Raw genomic sequence first — 21,248 nt, forward strand, 5'->3', positions numbered from 1 at the left:
TTTTGTCTTTTTTAGGGCCATACCTGTGGCATATGGAGGTTCCCAGGCTAGGGGTCTAATCAGAGCTGCAGCTGTCGACCTATGCCAGAGCCACAGCAACGCAGGATCTGAGCCTCGTCTGCAACCTACAGCACAGCTCACAGCAACACCGGATCCTTAACCCACTGAGCAAGGCTAGGGATCAAACCTGCAACCTCATGGTTCCTAGTTGGATTCATTAACCACTGAGCCATGACGGGAACTCACAGTCAGTTCTTAGCCTCTCCTCTCTGCCTGTTGCATGCCTAGCCCTCTGCTGGGGACTGTGGGAAACCTAGATGTGTCGGGGACACATGGTTCTTGCCTAAAACAGCTCACAGCTTGAAATGGCAAATCATAAAGATAAAAAATGATTAGAGAAGTTCCCTTTGTGTTTCAGCGGTTAACGAACCCAACTAGGATCCATGAGGATGAGGGTTTGATCCCTGGCCTTGCTCAGTGGGTTAAGGATCTGGCATTGCCGTGAGCTGTGGTGTAGGTCGCAGATGCTGCTCAGATCCCGCGTTGCTGTGGCTGTGACGTAAGCCGGCAGCTACAGCTCTAATTTGATTCCTAGCCTGGGAACTTCCATATGCTGTGGGTGTGGCCCTAAAAAGCCAAAAAAATAAAATAAAATAAAAAAACTAGAAAATGATCTAAGATCATAATAATGCAGAATGTTAACCTGCAAGGGATCTTGAAAACCTCTAATGAGCCCTGAGGTCCCTAGCCTAGGCCCTACCGGTTGTAACCGAGCCAGGGTAGAGGCCAGATGTTGCGCTGTCCCCACAGAGCTAATCCAGACAGAGCTTCATCACGTGCGGACGCTAAAGATCATGACCCGCCTCTTCCGCACGGGGATGCTGGAAGAGCTGCAACTGGAGCCAGGAGTGGTCCAGGGCCTATTCCCCTGCGTGGACGAGCTTAGTGACATCCACACACGCTTCCTCAGCCAGCTGTTAGAACGCCGACGCCAGGCTCTGTGCCCTGGCAGCCCCCGGAACTTTGTCATCCATCGCTTGGGTGACCTTCTCATCACCCAGGTGAGAAAAGACAAGACCCATGGGCAACATTCCTGGGAGGAGGTGTGACTAAAGTCATTTTTCAGCTCCAAACTCTAGGGGGTGGAGCCAGGGAGAGCTGGAGAGGCTTGGAAGCCAGCCTGTATGGCAGGAGACTAGAGGGTGTGGGGGATAAGAGGTGGCTTTGGGGGAAATGCTGACCCAGCCTTGCTCCCCCAACTTCTAGTTCTCAGGTCCCAGCGCAGACCAGATGCGGAAGACCTATTCGGAGTTCTGTAGCCGCCACACCAAGGCCTTAAAGCTCTATAAGGAGCTCTATGCCCGAGACAAACGCTTCCAGCAGTTTATCCGGGTGAGCAACCCTCTCCAGGACCCAAACTCAGAACCTCCTCCGGTGGTCCAGCCCTTGTAGACACATCTGCCTGTGGATCCTGTCAACAGCCCCCCATAGCAGTAGACCAAGTGCTTTTGCTACTTTGAGCCTCATGATAAACCCATGGCCTTGTCCTCCCCATTTTCCAGTCTCAGTCACCTATGCCAGCCAGCGCATGGTAAATGGCCAAGCTAGGGCCCACACCAGGGCTTAGGCTCCAAGTCCAGGGTTCTTTCTGTTGTCCTCGGCTCGGGTCCCACCTTGGCCCTGAGCCCTGCCTCTGTCCTTCTAGAAAGTGACCCGCTCAGCCGTGCTGAAGCGCCATGGGGTACAGGAGTGCATCCTGCTGGTGACTCAGCGCATCACCAAGTACCCGGTGCTCATCAGCCGCATCCTGCAGCATACCCACGGTGAGAGGGAGGACCCGGGAGGAAAGAAGATGGGGAGAGGGCTCTCTGGGGTGAGAAGCGGCTTGGGATAACCAAGAGGAGAGATAGAGTCAGCTGTGGGACCGTGGGCCACCTCTGATGGTGAGGTGAGATGGGTTGGAGTATGGTGGCTGGCATGAAGCTGGCTAAGCCACTTCTCCCTCACGCCGACCCGTGGTGCCAGGGATCGAGGAGGAGCGCCAGGACCTGACGACGGCACTGGGGCTGGTAAAGGAGCTGCTGTCCAATGTGGACCAGGATGTACATGAGCTGGAGAAGGGGGCCCGCCTGCAGGAGATCTACAACCGCATGGACCCCAGGGCCCAGACCCCAGTGCCTGGCAAGGGCCCCTTTGGCCGAGAGGAGCTTCTGCGGCGCAAGCTCATTCACGATGGTTGCCTGCTCTGGAAGACAGCAGCGGGGCGCTTCAAAGGTCAGTGGTCAGCTTGGCAGACCAGGGAAGAGTCTGCGAGTCCACGATCAGATTTAGAGAGGGAGAAGCATCCAAACACTTAGGACTTTTTTTTTTTTTTTTTTTGGTCTTTTGTCTTTTTAGGGTTGTACCTGTGGCATATGGAGATTCCCAGGCTAGAGGTTCAATCAGAGCTATAGCTGCCAGCCATAGCCACATCAACATGAAATCCCAGCCACATCTGTGACCTACAACATAGCTCATGGCAATGCGGGATCCTTAACCCACTGAGCAAGGCCAGGATTGAACCTTCGTCCTCCTGGATACTAGTCGGGTTCGTTAACCACTGAGCTACTCCTCCTTCAGGACTTATTTATGCAGCCCTATATCCTGGGTGAAACCTCATGGGAGGAAAATACATGTTCTCTGTTGCAACAAAAGTCTGAATTCTGGATTTAATTTCATGGGCCATACAAGGACTTCCTTAGTGATTTTTTTTTTTTTTTTTTTTTGGTCCTTGTATACCCAGAAACCTACCAGTTTTGATCAGGAAGACAGAGAAATTCCAGGGTCAGAGATCAGGGTTGATTCTTCCAGCTTGAATCCCAGCTGCTGGGGCTGGGGAATGGGCAGGAGTTTTGGGAGCACAGTTGGGGAAGGCCCAGGGGAGGGGGCGGAGCCCAGGGAGGGGCCAGCAGGGTAGAGAAGAGAGTACAGAGGGGGCATGTTGGGGCAGGGCATGCTTTCCCAGGCTCTCTTCCCAGACTGCTCTGGCCAAGTCTTTCCTACCTAAATCAAGACAAGAGAGTTGCAGTTTTCGGCTTTGGGGGTGAGGAATGAGGGGCAGAAGTAACCAGTACTACCTGAGACCAGAACCTGCCTGCACCTCTGTCCCATATCATGAAATCCCCACTCCATGGGCTTGAGTATCACAGGCTTCACCAGCCACTTTCCTTCATCCCTTTCTCTCCTCTCATCCCTCCCACGCAGAAGCTAAGAATATAAACTCTGGGGGGGATTAAAAATAGCAAGGCTGGAGAGCTTTATTTCTGAAGCATTTAGTGAAAGCCCTCCCCTTCTGTGTGCCCACTATTAGATCTCCAAGGGCAGAGTGAGTGTGTTTGCTTGACTGTGCTATCCAGTTTTCATGGGCTTGACCTTTGTTTCCCCCAAGTCTTTTTTTTTTCGGTCACGCCTGAGGCATGCAGAAGTTCCAAGGCCAGGGATCAAACTGGTACCACAGCAGTGATAATGCCAGATCCTTAACCCTTCTTGGAGGCACCAGAGAACTGCCCCCTAAGTTTTAAATTGAGAGCACAGGACCTCGTAGGATCTTGAGAACCTGGAAGGTGGGGTAGAGAAGGAGCATGAAAGCAGGGCCTGCTGAGGTTGGAGACTGGGATTGTTCAACGGTGGGAGAGGGGGATAAGGAAGCTAGCTGCTCCCCTCCCTGCGGAGGAGCACAAAATGAGAAGTAGGACTACGCCAGGGTAGGGGCAGGGGTGGTGGGATAGGGTGACCTTAGGCCAAATGTCCAGAAAGGTCTTATGATTGTTGTTTGACATGGAACTGAAAGGCTTAAAAACAGTAGTCCCTCCTACTGTGGATGGAATCCTTTTACCCTCACATAAATTCTGGACCTTTGCACACTGAAAATTACACGTGTGTTGTATGAATATGTAAAATTGCTTATGCAACTTTGGAGGCTTTGCAGAGCCCTGAAGCCCAACAGTGGACATCCTAGGGATCTGTAGACCCCAGGTTAAGAAACCTGCATCCCCTGGATAGAGTGTTTTTTTCAAAGGCATTGGGTGATTGCTTATGGGCGCTTTAGCCCAAGAAGCTGTTTTATCTAATGGCACATACATTTTTCTCCCAATTCCTGAGCTGTAAGAATGGATCAGGGGGAGTCTGCAAAGGTAGAGGGAGCAAACCAGAGGCAGAGAGATCAGGAAGAGGGGAATCAGGAGCTCTAGCCTGACGGGGTAGACCTGGTTCCTGAGAAAGGGAAACAGCTGCTCACACCCTCCAATGCTGAGTGTTCTCCTGCCTTTATCCTCCTGTCAGATGTGCTGATGCTGCTGATGACAGATGTGCTGGTGTTTCTCCAGGAGAAGGACCAGAAGTACATCTTTCCTGCCCTGGTGAGACCTTCCACCTTCTCCTTTCTCAGCACAGACAAGTGTTTCAGGCCCCTTCTTGATTTCCTACTCCAGCCTGAAAGAACCTTGGACTCCTCCAGAGTCAAACAGCTATTATTATAACTGTTACTATAATGTAATGACAAATAAGAATTGCTAACAGGTATTGATACTGTCTGCAGGCACTTTTGCACCTATGAGGAAGGCCCATTATTATCCTCTTTTTTTTTTTTTTTTTGGCCTTTTAGGGCCACGCCCGCAGCACATAGAGGTTCCCAGGCTAGGGGTCTAATCAGAGCTATAGCTGCCAGCCTATACCACAGCCATAGCAATGCAAGATCCGAGCAGCATCTGCGACCTACACCACAGCTCATGGCAATGCCAGATCCTTAACCCACCGAGTGAGGCCAGGGATCGAACCCTCAACCTCATGGTTCCTGGTGGGATTCCTTTCCACTGCGCCACTTTGGGAACTCCATTATCCTCTTTTTGTAGATGAGGAAAGTAAAGCTTGAAGTTAAATTTTTAAGGGTCACAAATATTTCTGAGTCGTCTCTGGCTAGCCCCAGAACCTGGGATCTTAACTTGTATTCTAGGCTAACTCCTCAATCCTTTGGGTATTCCAGAAGGACTGAAGACCCAAATATCCGGGGGTCAGGATTCCCAGGCTTAATTCTTCCTTCCCCCTGACTGGCAGGACAAGCCCTCGGTGGTATCACTGCAGAATCTGATTGTGCGGGACATCGCCAACCAGGAGAAAGGGATGTTTCTGATCAGCGCGGCCCCCCCTGAGATGTATGAGGTCCACACAGCATCTCGGGATGACCGGAGCACCTGGATCCGCGTTATTCAGCAGAGCGTGCGAGTGTGAGTGTGTATGGCCTTGGGCTCCTGGCCACAGCACTCTATGGGAACCCAACCCAGGGTTCAGAAGTGGGGGTGGAGGCCAGAGGAGAGACGAGATGGACCAAGGCAGGAAAGGTCATCTCTGTTCTCCTGTCCTGTCAAGTCACATTTTAGACGATGACAACCTCAACTACCTTCCAAATGCAGCACGAGCTGACAGCCAAAGGAATACTTTGAGCTGTCACATGCTGGCGTACCTGCCAGCCAGCGGTACAATTTCAGCTGCATTAACATCCTAGTCTGTAGGCAGTGGGCCATTATTTGGATTGTATTGTATTTTACTTTTATTTTCTAAAAATGAATGAAAAGAGGATAATGAAAGCATTGATACTAGTGATAAGAGGAGCAAGACTCAGACAAATTGCACACAATAGAAACAAGAAGGAAATCGTTTTGTGTGCTAAAGCAGCAAATCTTTGACTTCTGTTGGACACACATTAGATGTGAGACAGTCAACTATGTGTCTGTTGTGATGAAAAAAACGTGATGCGCATATAAAATGTTGAAAATGGATTCTCAAAGATTATGCCTGAAGAATAAACTCAATTAGGATGTTTGGAATTTTTTAAAGCTTTCAGGGAATGGATTCTTTTTCACTGTATGATATATAAACCAATTTTTTTTTTTACTTCTACAATTTAGACTTTTGAACAAATTTTTCAGAAATACATGCAAAAGTCAGAAATTACCTACTCTAGGAAAATAAGGCAAAACACTTTTCCCACTGACAGTAGACCCATAGTGTCCTCTTTATTAATAGTGTTAACATTTGTAGTTACGAAAATAATATCATTCATTATAATTGATTTATTGAGCTTCTGCCACGTTCAAAGCACTGGTACATCATTTCACTTAATCTTAACAAAAAACCTGTGAGGAAGATACTACTCCCATTTCTGAGATGGGGAGGTAGAGAAGTTACTACCTGGTAAATTCAAGAGCCAGGATTTGAGCCCAGTTTGTTTGATGCCAAAAACTGTAATTGTCTCTCTGCACTGTTCTGCCTCTGCAGGTGACCTTTGGAGAGGTCCAGATCAGTAAACGCAGATGATCAGGGCTAGGAAAAGGAGAGGGTCAAGGGTGGACGAAGCCAGGGCATGGAGCTGATGAGTCTTACCAGGGCAACAGAGAGCATGTTTGGGAAGCTGGTCTCTAACCTAAGCTTCCTTCTCCTAACCCCGCCCAACCCGTTATCCCCCAGATGCCCATCCAGGGAGGACTTCCCCCTGATTGAGACAGAGGATGAGGCTTATCTGCGGCGTATCAAGAGTAAGTCCACCCACAGAGCTCGTATAAAGAATTTATGGTATATCCACACAATGGAATACGGTGGAACTGTCTTAAAAAATGAGATGGCTCTATCAGGGGTTTGGTAGATCCGTAACCAAAATATATTGTTGAGTGAAAGGAGCAAGGTTTAAAACACTGTAAAGCGTATGCTACCACTGGTGTGAAAATAATGGGCATGGGGTATGTCACGTGTCTTATGTGTATGTGTGTATAATAACTCTAGAAAGGTATCACTGTGGCTGCCTCTGGGAAGGGGAATTAGGAATAACAGGGTTGGAGTGCCTGTTGTGGCGCAGTGGAAGCAAATCCGACTAGTAACCATGAGGTTGAGGGTTCTATCCCTGTCCTTGATCAGTGGGTTAAGGATCCGGCATTGCTGTGAGCTGTGGTGTAGGTTGCAGATGTGACTCAGATCCTGCATTGTTGTGGCTGTGGTGTAGGCTGGCAGCTGTAGCTCTGATTAGACTCCTAGCCTGGGAACTTCCATATTACCACAGGGCCTTATATTAATTAGGGTATGATCTAACTGCTATACAAAGAGATCAACAAGTATCAATTGATTACACAAGGTAGGAGATTATTTTTCTCCAAATAACAGCCCAGAAAGGGGAAGTACAGGGTAGGAATGCAGCTCTGCTGTCTTCAGTGTAAAGGGTCCCCATCTATGTCCTCTATGTCTGTATCCCCATCACTGCTCCAGCTCCTGCTATCATATCTGCATCCCAGATAGCAAGGACGGGTAAAGAACAAGAAGAGTTTCTTTCTTTTGGCCACACCCACGGCATTTGGAAGTTCCTGGGTGAGGGATTAAACCCACACCACAGCAGTGACTCAGGCTGCTGGAGTGACAATGCCACTTGCTTCGGATCCTCAAGTGGCTTTGCCACAGGAGAACTCTAAGAAGAGTTAGTTTCTTCCTTCCTTCCTTCCTTCCTTTTGTTTTGCTTTTTAGGGCCACACTTGCAGCATATGGAGGTTCCCAGGCTAGGGCTCCATTTGGAGCTACAGCTGCCGGCCACAGCCACAGCAACGTGGGATCCGAGCCACATCTTTGACCTACACCACAGCTCACAGCAATGCCGGGTCCTTAATCCACTGAGTGAGGCCAGAGATGGAACCTGCATCTACATGGATACTAGTCAGATTTGTTTCCATTGTGCCATGACAGGAACTCCAAGAGTTTCTTTTAAAAGCTGATCTGGAAGAGATATCCGTTGGCCAGAATTCAGTCACATGGCAATGCCCAGCTGCAAGCCAGGCCTGGAAATGGCATCTAATGGGTAGCCATGTGCCCAAGTGAAACTTGTACACATTCTCCCATTAAAGGAAGATGGAGAGAATGAAAACTAGCGGACAGCCTGCAGTCCCTGCCACGATAGTTTTACTTTTGTTTTTATTTATTTATTTATTTATTGTCTTTTTGCCTTTTCTAGGGCTGCTCCCTTGACACATGGAGGTTCCCAGGCTAGGGGTCTAATCAGAGCTTTAGCTGCCGGCCTACAACAGAGCCACAGCAATGTGGGATCTGAGCCGTGTCCGTGAGCTGCACCACAGCTCACGGCAATGCCGGATCCTTAACCCACTGAGCAAGGCCAGGGATTGAACCCGCGACCTCATGGTTCCTAGTCGGATTCATTAACCACTGAGCCATGACGGAAACTCCTTACTTTTGTTTTTAAAACAAAAGTGCAGGCGTTCCCACTGTAGCACAACTGGATCAGTGGTGTGTCTGCAGTGCCAAGACGCAGGTTCAATCCTGGGCTGGCACAGTGGGTGAAAGGATCCAGCATACTGCCGCTGTGGCATAGATCACAGCTATGGTTGAGATCTGATCCCTGGCCCAGGTATTCCATATGCTCTAGAGTGGCCAAAAAAAGAAAACAAGCAAACGAACCCCAAAAGTATATGGTTACTTTTACTTTTCCCCCCAAAATGTTCTTTTCTTTTTTGTAAATGCCAAAAAGCCAAAATTAAGTGCTGCCACTGTGCCCAGGCCTGGCTCCTAACCCCTAGGGCTGCCTCCTGACTACTGGCTCTCCTGGGTGCCCCCAGGCCCATCTGTGTGCTCACCTGTTTCTCATCCACAGTGGAGCTGCAGCAGAAAGACCGGGCACTGGTGGAGCTGCTGCAGGAGAAAGTTGGGCTGTTTGCCGAGATGACCCATTTCCAGGTGGAAGAGGATGGCGGTGGTGGGATGCCCCTGCCCACTCTGCCCAGGGGCCTTTTCCGCTCTGAGTCCCTTGAGTCACCTCGTGGCGAGCGGCTGCTGCAGGATGCCATCCGTGAGGGTGAGGGAGCGCCCAGGGAAGAGCCCAGACTCGTCCCCTCACTGTCATGGCATACGGACACATGGCTAGACCTGGACACACATGGGCAAGGGGGAGGCCAGCCCCATAGTCTACAACTCCCCTGAGCACCTGCTCTGTGCCAGGGGCTGGGGATGGCGGGGAAGAGGCACGGTCCTTGCTGCTGTTGACACCTCTCATCCTGCATGCCTCCTGTGCTACTCCTTGAGCATCTTTAATGACTTTTGCCTCGTACGTGGCCATGGCAGTGAGACCCCACTGCCTGTGCAGGGGGCAGTCCCCTAGATGTCTGCATTCTGGTATCCTGGGTGAATGCCGTCCCGCCGCTCACTGGATTCTCTGCTTCTCCTTTCTCACCGCTCCCTCTTTCCCCTCAGTGGAGGGCCTGAAAGACCTGCTGGTGGGGCCTGGAGTGGAGCTGCTCTTGACTTCCCGGGAACCAGCCCTACCCGTGGAAACGGACAGTGGTGGTAACACGAGTCCTGGGGTCACTGCCAGTGAGTACCAGGGCAGGGGACCAAGGTAGCAGGTGGGCAGGGTTAAAGAGAAGGGAGTGGTACCAAGGACCGAGCAGTGCCAGGGCCCTAGGAAAGTGAGCTGGGCCCATCTTTTCCCCTTCTCGACAGATGGCGAGGCCAGAACCTTCAATGGCTCGATAGAGCTCTGCAGAGCTGACTCAGACTCCAGCCAGAAGGTGGGTCTCAGGAGGTGTCAGGACTTGGCTAGGGGGCGGGAAAGGAACAGCTGGCCTATAGATCCTGACACAGAGCTCTCAGGGACAGGCCCCGGGAAGTTGTGTCTGCTGATTCCCCATCCTTGCCTGTTTCTGCAGGATCGAAATGGAAACCAGCTGAGATCTCCCCAGGAGGTGAGACGGGGATGTGACGGTATAGGAGACTGAAGGGAGGGGTATTCTCATCTGAGAAACTGGAGCCCGGTTTGGAGTGCATGGGGGAGAGCGTACACCTCCAAGTACCTGCAGTCTTATTTTCCCCACCCCCACACTTAATTGACTTCCGGGCAGTTGTTCCATCCTGAAGCTTGGACTCTGTTCCCACCCTCTCTTCTGTCCTCAGGAAGCGTTGCAGCGATTGGTCAATCTCTATGGACTTCTTCATGGCCTACAGGTCAGTGGGGTGAGGGCTAGAACGGGAAGGAGAGGTGCCTGACCAGGGCTGCCCATCTAAGTGGGGCACGATCACCCTAACAGACCTTTGTAAGCCTTCCCCTGATTCGAGGCCTACAGGAATCCTGACCTGGGCCCTGAGGAGGGAGGGCAGGGGATAGAAGAAACGGGGAATTCTGATACACCATCCATCCCCATTCCACCCCCAGGCGGCTGTGGCCCAGCAGGACACTTTGATGGAAGCTCGGTTCCCTGAGGGTCCTGAGCGGCGGGAGAAGCTGACCAGAGCCAACTCCCGGGATGGGGAGGCTGGCAGAGCCGGGGCTGCCCCTGTGGCTCCTGAAAAGCAGGCTACAGAACTGGCATTACTGCAACGGCAACACGCACTGTTGCAAGAGGAGCTTCGGCGCTGCCGGCGGCTTGGTGAAGAGCGGGCGACGGAGGCTGGCAGCCTGGAAGCCCGGCTCCGGGAAAGCGAGCAGGCCCGAGCTCTGCTGGAGCGGGAGGTCGAAGAGGCTCGCAGGCAGTTGGCCGCCTTGGGCCACACGGAACCACTCCCGGCTGAGGCCCCCTGGGCCCGCAGGCCTCTGGATCCGAGGCGTCGTAGCCTCCCTGCAGGCGATGCCCTGTACTTGAGTTTCACTCCCCCACAGGTAAGGAAGCTTGGAATAGTGACCTGACTTGGGGTGGACTTCAGGCTCCACGAGAGAACCTGAAAGGAATTGGAGACTTGAGCCCAAGTGAACTCAGGCATCAGGCTTGATGGATATTAGAGTACTGATGGGAAGACTGAACTATTTAGACAGGGACAGAAAGAAATCAGTCAGTAGTAGATGTACCAAGAGAGTCTTCGAACTGCTCATTCCCTGGCCTCCTGCTTTTCCTACCTGCCGTCCACAGCCCAGCCGAGGCCACGACCGCCTGGATTTGCCTGTGACTATTCGCTCAGTCCATCGACCCTTCGAGGATCGAGAGAGGCAGGAGCTGGGCAGCCCTGATGAGCGGCTGCAAGATAGCAGTGACCCTGACACCGGCAGCGAGGAGGAAGGTAGCAGCAGCCGTCTGTCTCCGCCACATAGTCCACGAGGTGAGACCCTGGTGGCCACATGGAATAGAAGGAGGTGCGACCTGGGTACAGACCCTTGAGCCATGGTCTCCAAACGGAGCCTGCATCGTAGAGCACAGAAACATTTAGGATGGTCCCTAACCAAACACCAAGGTCTACAGCAACTCCTGGAGGGGCACAGGGCACTTCCTGTTTTGTCTGCTGGTAAATGGGCAGGGGAACTCTAGGAAACAAAAAATGTAGGGGCTCTGTTCCAGCAAGTCCATGATTCCAGCCTCTGCAAGTAGAAATAGATTTTTTTTTTTTTTTGGTCTTTTTAGAACCACACCCACAGTATATGGAGGTTCCCAGGCTAGAGGTTGAATGTGAGCTGCAGCTGCCAGCCTATACCATGGCCACAGCAACACCGGATCCAAGCCTGTCTGTGACCTACATCACAGGTCATGGCAATGCAGGATCCTTAACCCACTGAGCAAGACCAGAGATTGAACCTGTGTCCTCAAGGATGCTAGGCAGATTTGTTTCTGCTAAGCCACGACAGGAACTCCAGAAATAGATTTTCAAACTAAAACAATTTCGAAGACCTCCAAGTTCTTAAAGTTGGTTCAGGAAATCCAAAATAACCAAAAGCTTTCTGTGCCATTAAATATAATACTAATCTTAAAATATTGTGTACTTTAGTAATCAAACTGTGTCTCCATATGCTTAACAAAGTACCTAGGTGTAGATACATCACTTTTTTTGTTGTTGTGGTGGTGGTTTTTTTTTTTTGTTTTTTTTTTTTTTGTTTTATTTTTTTTGGCTTTTTAGAGCCGCACCCTTGGTATATTGCAGTTTCCAGGCTAGGGTCGAATTGGAGCTGTAGCTACCAGCCTATGCCACAGCCACAGCAACACTGGATCTGAGCCACGTCTGCAACCTACACCACAGCTCACAACAACACCATATCCTTAACCCACTGAGCGAAGCCAGGGATCAAACCCGAGTACTCGGGGATACTAGTTGGATTCATTTCCGCTGCGCAACCATGGGAACTCCTATACATCACTTTGTTGACAGAGGTTCTCCCCTCAACCCAGGGCTCACAGACCTCGGCCATCCGTAATAGCTCTCCGAGTTCCTCAGCATACCGACAGGAAGGCATCAGTGTAGGGGTCCAGTTGCTCGCAGGAGCCTCTGTTCACTCACTAACTTTGCCCTGTCCTCCTTCCTCCTGCAGACTTCACCCGAATGCAGGACATCCCGGAAGAGACTGAGAGCCGAGACGGGGAGCCTGTAGCTTCAGAGAGCTAAGGGGGCCCCTCCCCCCCTGCCCTGTGTCCCCCTTGAAGAACATTACTGAGGGAGGCAAACCTTGGGGACTCCAATCTGCCAATGATGAGGGAACATTTGAAAGAACTGCTGATTGTCCTTGCCAGCTCTTGGGATCCTTGGATACCAGGAGCCATTTAGGAAGCTGGGGGAATTGGGCCACAGTGCCCCCTGGTGGCATCCAGAAGTTACACCGCAGATGCCAATTTTTCATGCCTTCTTCCCTCTACTTTAGGAAAAATTTATTTATTTATTGTTTATTAGTTATGGAGGGAGAGGGGAAATTTAGAGGACCAGGGACATGGGAACCAAGCCATAGGGATCAGGGGGCCTTGTCCTTTAACACTACTGGGGTTTATTCAGGCTTATCCATGCAGCTGCTGGGTTTTTGGCCCTGACACCCCTCCCTAGCAACATCCGACTTTGAGGAGAGGCTGCAGCCGTAGGACCCTACTGCCCCTTCAGGAAGGGCTGTGGTCAGGGCCATGTCCCTCCCCTTCTCCCCTCCACCTCTTACTGCTGTTCTCCCTTCTCTCTGTCTTCCATGGAAACCCCAGGGAGATAACCTAGCTTCCTGGGGTTGATGGAATAGAGGTTGAAGTGGCCATAATGGTTTGTTGGGGGGTGAGGGGGAAAATCTCACAGGGACCAGAATGTTTTTTTGTTGTCGTTGTTTTCTTTTTTGTACCAAAGCCAACTGCACGTGTTTTATATTTTTAAGAGAAGATTGTAGGCAATTAGAAATTGCAGCCTTCTAGCTCTACATCTCTGAAGAACTTGAGGGATGGGGGGAACGGTGACTTCGCCCCTCATCTGTAGTAATGGGGGACCCATTCTGACCTCTTCTCCAGCCATTAGGAAATAAAAGCTCTAGGGTGAGTTGGGAAATCTCTGCAAACCCTGACCTCATCCCCCACCTCAGCAACCATGACCTGAAACCTCAGTGTGAGTGGGGGGGGATTTTTCAACGGACCCCCCCCCCCCGCAATGCCCGCCAGCCTCAGCCAGTTTTTTTGCCAATTTGATTGATTGTAAGAAAAAAAGAAAAAAAAAGAAAAAAAAAGATAAAGGACAGAAAATTAAAAACCTTGAACCCTAGGAAGTGCTGTCTGTTAACGTCTGCCAGTTCTGAGGGTGCCGGCGAGCGGGAGAGCCAGCCAGTGACCTGTGTTCCTCCCAAAGGAGTCTCTTTCTCTCCCAGGCAGGGCCACTGCCTCCCTGAAGACAGGGGGCACCGACAAAAGAGCCTGTGCCAACCTTCTCTTTTGTTGTCACCTTTGACATTCACAACGTCAAGGATAAAAACGAACGGGCACTTAGGTTCCAATGGCTGTTGGGGGTTCCAATATTGAAAAAAAAGAAATCTTATTTTCATCTCATTTGCATGCCGTGTTCAGAAATTGCATCAGCCTCTGCTCCCTGCCCTCCCCGCGGTTCCTGTTCACCCTGCGCAGCACCATTCAGCTTGCACCCCGCCCTTGTTCTTCACACTGTCAGAGCCCTGAGGTAACCTCTTTAAGACAGTTCCCTGTGCAGGCGCTGCTTATTTGCTCTCTGACATTTGGAGAGGCAGTGAGAGATTAGGTAGGGTTTCAGTTCTTGTTTTTGGCTTGATTTTTATGCTTCCTGTTTCTGGTTAATACTTGACTCTGGAGCTGTGGGGGAGGGTGGGGAGAGAGTCTAGGGTTGTATAAATGCTGGCAGCCACACACATGGCTCCCTGGGAGCCCGTGGGGTAAGATGAGAAGAATGGGGCTCATGACCTCCGCTAGAAAGAGGAATTGAAATCACATGGGGTGGGAGGCCGGCCTGGGAGTCGCCAGCACCCTCCACTCCTGTAATTCTCAGGCATCGGCATCTGGCCTTGACAAGGTGCTTCCTCATCCCTTACAGGATCTGTGAAGTGGACTCATTCTCATTTTCTAGATAAGGAAACCTGGCTGCAGAGGGTTGCCAGGCCAGGAGAAGTGAGCCAGGAAAGGGCCGGCCCTCCCAGCTGCAGTCCTCCACTTCCCCTCCTTGGATGCTCTGGCCCAAAACAGCTGAGCTCTAAGTCTCCACCATGGCTCAGCAGCTGCCTGCAAGAAGCAACTGGGACCCAAAACCATAAAGGCAAAACAGAGATCTATTCACATCCAAAGACCACCAAGGAAGGGATTGTAGGCTCCGCCAGCATTCGCAGTTCCAGTGAAGGATGGTGGTCAGGGGGAAAACAGAGAAACCTGGAGATGCAGAGCCCAGAGCATGGGTTCAGAGAAGCCCACAGCTTGTGGGAGAGCTGGCTGTCCCTCCTGCCACCCTTTGACCAAAATCCCTGCCTCATCCTTGGTCTAAAACCTGACATACATTTCTCCAACATGGTGGTTCTGAGAGATTAGTTCTTCTCTCACATCTTCCACCACTGTATTCACTGTCCCCTCTCTATTCCCATTTTTGGAAATGCAGTCTTACTCCCTGTCCCTCCTGTTGGCAGTTTCAGAGCTCTCTGACTTGGGCTGCAGGGAGCCAGGGCCCAGCTTCTGGCCACAGCAATGCTTCCTTTCCATTGTACCCTCCCCTGCGCCTCCTGTCCCCTATCCCGGAGGGTGGGTCTGCACGCACGCACGCATGCATTCGCCTCCTTGCATTCACCTCCCACTTGGGCCTGTTTAAACCTTGTCAATATTTACCTCAGGGTTCCATAAAGCCCATAAAGCAGGATGCCCCCAGAGGAGCCAATATCCGGGAGCCCCAGCAGGGCCATCAGAGGAGCTGCAGGGGGTGGCAAGAGGGGGCACTTGGGTGGGGGAGGATTTTCCATCCTGAATTGGCTGGGATTAGACCTGGAGTTTTGGAACCAGTTTAAACATCAAAGAGAGGAAATTAAACATCAGAAGGCTAATTAAATCTCTTTAACATTGCCTAATATGTTGTGAATTAGGTGGCTCTTCAGAGTCTCTTCTGTTCAGCAGCTGGATGGAGCTGGTGCAGTAAGTGCCTTTCTCCAGAGGGGGCTCCACACACTCAGGAGGTGCCGTGTCCAGCTATTGCTCTGGGATCTCCAGTGGCCAGAGTCCTCCTGGGTTTTAAGACGTGCCAGAGCTTGGGGTGGGGCAATGGAAGTGGGAGCTCCACCCCGTCTTCCCTCTGCCATCTCCCTCCTCTCCAGGAGCTGTCCCCCCTGAAAGTCCCTTCTGATGGCTAACCTCCGTCATTGCTGGGTGTCTATGGATACAGAAACCAAAGGGGAACCCGCTGCCCTGGAGAGCATGCTTTCTAAAGGGGCCTGAGGGGCTGGCCAATCCCTCACTCAGTTCTTTATGTGAAACCTTCATTTCACTCTAGAGCATGTAGAAAGTCCAGACAAAACCTTTATGACTCCCTGTCCCCGTCTCCCAGGTGCCCCTTTATTGCCTCCTTTTTCACTGTCTCTGCTTTACATAGGGTGTAAGAATAATAGTGAAACTCCATTTCGGGCACTGTTAAATACTTAACAGCCTTTTTTTTTTTTTTCTTTTTAGGGCTACATCTGTGGCACATAGAAGTTCCTGGGCTAGGGTTAAATCAGAGCTGCAGCAGCCAGCCTACACCATCACAGCTCACAGCAATGCCAGATCCTTAACCCACTGAGCAAGGCCAGGGATTAAGCCCACATCCTCATGGATCCTAGTTGGGTTCATGACCACTGAGCCATGATGGGAACCCCCTTAACAGCCCATTTTACAGTTGAGAAAACATACAGAGAGGTCAACTAACTTACCCAGGTCCCTCAGCTGGCTAGTGTCAGAGCTAGAATGTGAAGCCGGGTGTGTTTCAACCCCTGAGCTGATGCTCTGAGCTAAGCACTTGAGGTAGGAGAAAGACTAGCACTGCTCTCTGTGGTTTCCTCTCCTCTGGCTGCACCTTCGGCCTCCCCTCCTCCCAAGCGCTCTCCAATCTCTCACCTCCTTATGCCCCACCCTCATCCTTGGCCTGTCCTTATCTTCTCTTCTTCCTCCCAAATCCTGATTTAAGGAGAAACGCATGGGCTACGCCCAGCCAGCAACAGGGGTTTGCACTCCAGGCTTGGCTGGAGCTAGGCATCCAGCATGACCCCACACGAGGCATCTCCCTGCAGGGGGAACTACAGCTTTTGCAGCTGAGGTGTCTGTGGGCACCAAGTTTTTGAGGGCACTACTGAGATGGTAAGAAGGTAGAGATGGCCAGAGGAGGCCACATTTGGCCCCAACACCAGAAGAAGGACAAGGGTACACCCATTTGAGGTGAGGGAGGTGGGATGGAGAGGATAGAGCCAATTAGCCTAGGACCCTTAGGGAAAATTTCCTAGAAAAGTTCACAGGAGGCAGACACGGGACAAAGAATCCTTTAGGCCACACTGACCTGGAGGTGGAACCAGGATGAAAGGTGCACACACTTTGTGGATGCTCCAGAGGTTTATTCTCAGATCCTCTTCATTCCCATCTCCACGTGGAGACTTCTGGTTCTTCCTACCCAGCCCTGATCTGGGCCCCGGCCTCCCCCATTCTCCCACTGCCAGACTTGGGGATCAAAGATCAGACTCTCCCTGAGAGCGTTACATTACAGCAGAGAAGCCAGCTTTTCTCTCCCTGGGATGCGTGGATCCTGCACCTGACCTGGCAGACCCCCAGAAAGAGGGGGATTAGCTTGCTCCCTTCACCCAGCTGTCCCTTTGTCCCGGTTGGTGGGCATGGCAGAAGGGCCACCATCCCTAGGGGTGATCTCCTCCCACCGCCTGCCCACTTCCTTTAGGGCCACCTGTTCCACCCAGCCCCGGCCCTGCGGCCACAGCCTTGCTCTCAGGTCCCTGAAGGTGACTTCCAGGGCCCGCCGGGGCTCCCGCCTTAGGAGGCAGTACAGCACAGGGTTGAGGCAGCTGTTGCTGTGTGCCAGGCAGGTGGTGACAGGGAAGACATAGGTATGGATGGTGTAGAAAGTGCTGTCCCAGGGCACCAAGTCAAACTTCACCAGGACACCCCAGAAAGTGACCACATGGTTGGGGAACCAGCAGAGGAAGAAGGAAGCCAGAAGGATGCGGATGGAGCGGGCCACAACCCTGTTGTCCTGCCGTCGCTGTCGCCGCCGTCGCAGGAAGGCCAGCAGCAGCAGGTAGCTGGTGGTGATGATGCCCAGTGGCACCATAAAGGCCAGGACCACCCTCTGCAGCTGGTAGGCCCCCAGCCAATACCTGCTGGGAAAGCGCAGCAGACACAACCGCACGCCACACAACTCGCCCTCAGCCCCAAAGACAGCCGTGGGCACCGTCACCAGGGCAGCTGCTACCCACACTGCCAGGGTGGCCACACGGGCCCAGAAGAGCGAGAGGTGGGTACCTGGTCCCCCAGCCATGGCCACCACCCAGTATCGGGCAACACTCAGCGCCGTGATGAGGAAGATGCTGGCATAGATGTTGAGGACGGTGGCTGTCAGGATCATCTTGCAGAGGGCACCTCCGAAGGGCCAGTGGAAGTCCAGCGCCGACTCAGCTGCCCAGAAGGGAAGAGTGAGTGCCAGCCCCAGGTCTGCCAGAGCCAGATTGAAGACAAAAGTGTCAGAAGGTGGGCAAGGGGCTCTCCGAGCGCAGTTACCCAGCACCCACAGCACAGCCAAATTTCCCAGTAAGCCGACGGCCCCCACAAGCCCATAGGCCAGGGCAACCATGACCCTCAGGGCTAGGAATCCAACAGGCATCGTTGCATCATCAGCACTCAGCACGCTGCCTCCAGACGCATTGACCCAGAAAGCGGGCAGGGGGGCAGAGGTATTGGGTGTGGGCATCGCAGGGCATCAGATGTCAGTGGTGCAGGGCAGAGGGGCCAGCGAGTGTCTGCCAGGCTGGTAGGGGCCGCCTAGGGCGCTCTGCAGGTTGCTGTAGATCTGAGCGCTTCTCTGCTTCTCTGGGGCCTCTGGCTGCCTGGAGGCCCAGCCCACGGTCATACCTCATAGGGCGGGTCCTGGAGGGACAACCTGCCTCTTCTCTGTTGGTCTTGGGGTGGGTGGGGCAGGGTGAGGGAGGACCAGAACCCTGGGATAAGTGCGTGCGTGCGTGCGTGCCTGCGTGCGTGCGTGTGTCTCCATGCAGAAGAGAGGGAATGGGGAAGGGGAAATTATCCCACTATGAAGGGCAGCCCCAAGCCTCCACCCAGGGAGGGGACCAGAGATACCCCATCTGAGGGATGGCAGGAACCAAACTATAACCCCCTCTATTCCTAACTGTTCAGGGGCCCCCTTCTCTGCAGAAAGTGCTCCCTGGGCACCTGGGGAGGTGGGCTGGGAGGGGGCGTAGGGGCAGGCAAGGCTCTGGAGTCCCAATTCTACTACCACTCTGTGACTTTAGTGAATTTCTTCCCTCCTCTGAACCTCAGTTTCCTTACTTAAATTTTTCAAATTAAAATCTCTCTTCACGGGATTAGTGTGATAAAATGAGATGACACATATGAAAGGGCACTTTGTGCCTTGCTATTTGCACAAATGGTTATTATTTCAAAGGAAAAGTTGGGGGCCTTTGTGGCAGAAGGGAGCAAGGTACTAAGCAGTTATTAACACCATGGCCAGGGAACAGCGCCAACGAAAACACAGGTTGGAATTCGTTGCAGCAGCAAGTGACCTTGAGGCTAAAAGCAGGGAAGAAAAGGGGAGAGGAAGTCACAGCTTCCTGTTCCCTCCCCACTGGGAATGCAGCCTATGAGGACCTGAGTGGCCCTGGGGCATGCCCTTGGTTCTCTTCCTGCTAAGAAGTCCTGCTAGCCTCGATCACTAACGCCCACAGCCATTTCACACTTTCCTGCTCTAATCTGAGGTCAATGGTGCCTCCATTCTCTCCTCCAACCCCCAAACCGCGTTTCAGAGCTGCGGATGCTGAGATACACCTTCACCACACCCCATCCTGTCTCCTCATGATCTCAGTCCTAATTGGAAAAAATGCCTCAATGGGTCCTTCCCTTTTGTGCCCATAGCCCTAACCGTTGCAGAATTTGCTGTGATGAGAGAAAGGAGAGGAGATGGGGGTGTGGAGGGCAGGGTGCAGATAAAGGAATAATGCTTTTTCAAGGATTCCAAAATATTCAACACCTTCCTGCCCTGTGCCAACCCATTAAGATGTTTGATGTTCAGTTCCCTTGAATGCTGGGGGAGGAGAGGAGCCCTGTCAGGATAATCAACAGCTGGTCTGAGGAACCCTATAGGAGAAGCCCAGAGGTGAAAGAGATCCAGACTGCGTGCCAGGATGTTTGGGTCCTTCAGCAAGGGATACGTGTGAAGTGGTTAGCAGAAGGGGAGTGCCCAGCCCAAGTTCAGGTGAGCCCCAGGGGTCACCTGCTGGCCTCAGGGAGTGCTCCTGCGTGACTTCATGCCAATCACTCTGTCTCTCAGGGCCATGTTTACACTCCCACCCATCCAGCATCACCTTGCCAATCTGGCAGCCAAGGTGTCTTTTAATGCTTTGGACTTATTTTCTCTTGGTTTGAGAAACAGAAGCCAGGTCAGAATTTCAGGGTTCTGCTAACCCATTTGAAATATCTGGTCCTTTGGGGAGTTCCTGTCATGGCTCAGCAGAAACGAATCTGACTAGTATCTGTGAGGACGCAGGTTCCATCCCTGGCCTTGCTCAGTGGGTTAAGGATCCAGCATTGCTATGAGTTGTGTAGTGGATCTGGCGTTGCTGTGGCTGTGATGTAGGCTGACAGCTACAGCTCCGATTCGACCCCTAGCCTGGGAACCTCTGTATGCTGCGAGTGTGGCCCTAAAAAGATGGGGGGAAAAAAAAGAAATATCTGGGCTTCTGATCATTTCTTTTTCTTACCTTTATTCATTTCTAATCTAAACCCTTTCCATTGGTTTGAGACTAGCAATACTCCCTTGTGGTTATATAGAAAGGTGGTGCCACCAACTGGCCAAGTTTGAGAATTTCACTGAGCCTTTTCACTTTTCTAGTATTTTGTTTTGAGTTATTCATTCACTCACTAATCACAGCATTTCTTAAGCCCTTACCATATGCCAGGCACTGTGCTAAATGCTAGGAAGACAAAAGCATAATATGGTTCCTCTCCTCGTAAAGTATAATAAGCTTTTTTTTTGGATTTTTAGGGCTGTACCCAAGGCATATGGAAGTTCCCAGGCTAGGGGTCGAATTGGAGTTGCAGCTGCCAGCCTACACACAGCCACAGCCACAGCCACAGGGGGATCCAACCATGTCTGCCACCTACACACAGCTCACAGCAACACTGGATCCTTAACCCACTGAGTGAGGCCAGGGATTGAACCGGCATTCTCATGGATACTAGTCAGATTCATTTCTGCTGAGCCACGATGGGAACTCTCTATAATAAGCTTTTTGAGATGGGTGGTATCTTTAAGTTCATCTAGTTCAACTTCTCATTTTATGGGAAGTAAAAATGACTTGCCCAAGGCCACTAGGGAAGTGGTGGCAGAGTTAGGATTTGAGATAAAAGTCATCTGACTCCTAGAACATAGCTCTTTCCACTACATCACAAAACCCTTTGGGGGAGTTCCTGTCGTGGCTCAGCAGTAACGAACCTGACTAGTATCCATAAGGACATGGGTTTGATCCCGAGCACTGAACTTTGGTGTAGGTGGCAGACATGGCTCAGAGCCCGAGTTGCTGTGGCTGTGGTGTAGGCCGGCAGCTACTGCTCAGATTTGACCCCTAGCCTGGGAACTTCCATATACCATGGGTGCAGCCCTAAAGAGACAAAAAACAGAACAAAACAAAAACAAAAAACAAAAACCCTTTGGGCATTGCTTTCTACCTATAATCTCTTCCCCCTTGCCAAGTACCGGAAGTGCCAGTCTTGCCTTTGGGACGCACCTAAGCTGCCAAAGGAAACAGCAGC

At 51.7% G+C, this 21,248-nt stretch overlaps 2 protein-coding genes across 19 annotated transcripts in view; one reads left to right on the plus strand and one right to left on the minus strand.

The window, feature by feature from the left end:
• ARHGEF2 (Rho/Rac guanine nucleotide exchange factor 2) overlaps positions 1 to 15,285 on the plus strand; it is a 55,816-nt gene extending 40,531 nt beyond the window's left edge. For 15 of the 18 annotated variants that reach the window (XM_005663277.3, XM_021088471.1, XM_021088469.1 and 12 more), the window contains 15 exons: positions 811 to 1,061; positions 1,267 to 1,392; positions 1,706 to 1,823; positions 2,026 to 2,274; positions 4,321 to 4,397; positions 5,092 to 5,261; positions 6,502 to 6,569; positions 8,678 to 8,878; positions 9,274 to 9,393; positions 9,523 to 9,590; positions 9,729 to 9,764; positions 9,973 to 10,023; positions 10,232 to 10,675; positions 10,923 to 11,109; positions 12,308 to 15,285. In XM_005663277.3, the coding sequence (XP_005663334.1) occupies positions 811 to 1,061; positions 1,267 to 1,392; positions 1,706 to 1,823; positions 2,026 to 2,274; positions 4,321 to 4,397; positions 5,092 to 5,261; positions 6,502 to 6,569; positions 8,678 to 8,878; positions 9,274 to 9,393; positions 9,523 to 9,590; positions 9,729 to 9,764; positions 9,973 to 10,023; positions 10,232 to 10,675; positions 10,923 to 11,109; positions 12,308 to 12,381 (2,240 nt within the window). In that variant the 3' untranslated portion in view covers positions 12,382 to 15,285. 18 annotated transcript variants of the gene reach the window in all.
• RXFP4 (relaxin/insulin like family peptide receptor 4) lies at positions 17,053 to 18,174 on the minus strand. Its single transcript, NM_001005844.1, has one exon. The coding sequence runs from the start codon at positions 18,172 to 18,174 to the stop codon at positions 17,053 to 17,055; it is 1,122 nt and encodes a 373-aa protein (NP_001005844.1).

The sequence above is a fragment of the Sus scrofa genome, chromosome 4, assembly GCF_000003025.6.
Source record: "Sus scrofa isolate TJ Tabasco breed Duroc chromosome 4, Sscrofa11.1, whole genome shotgun sequence".
NCBI lineage: Eukaryota > Metazoa > Chordata > Mammalia > Artiodactyla > Suidae > Sus > Sus scrofa.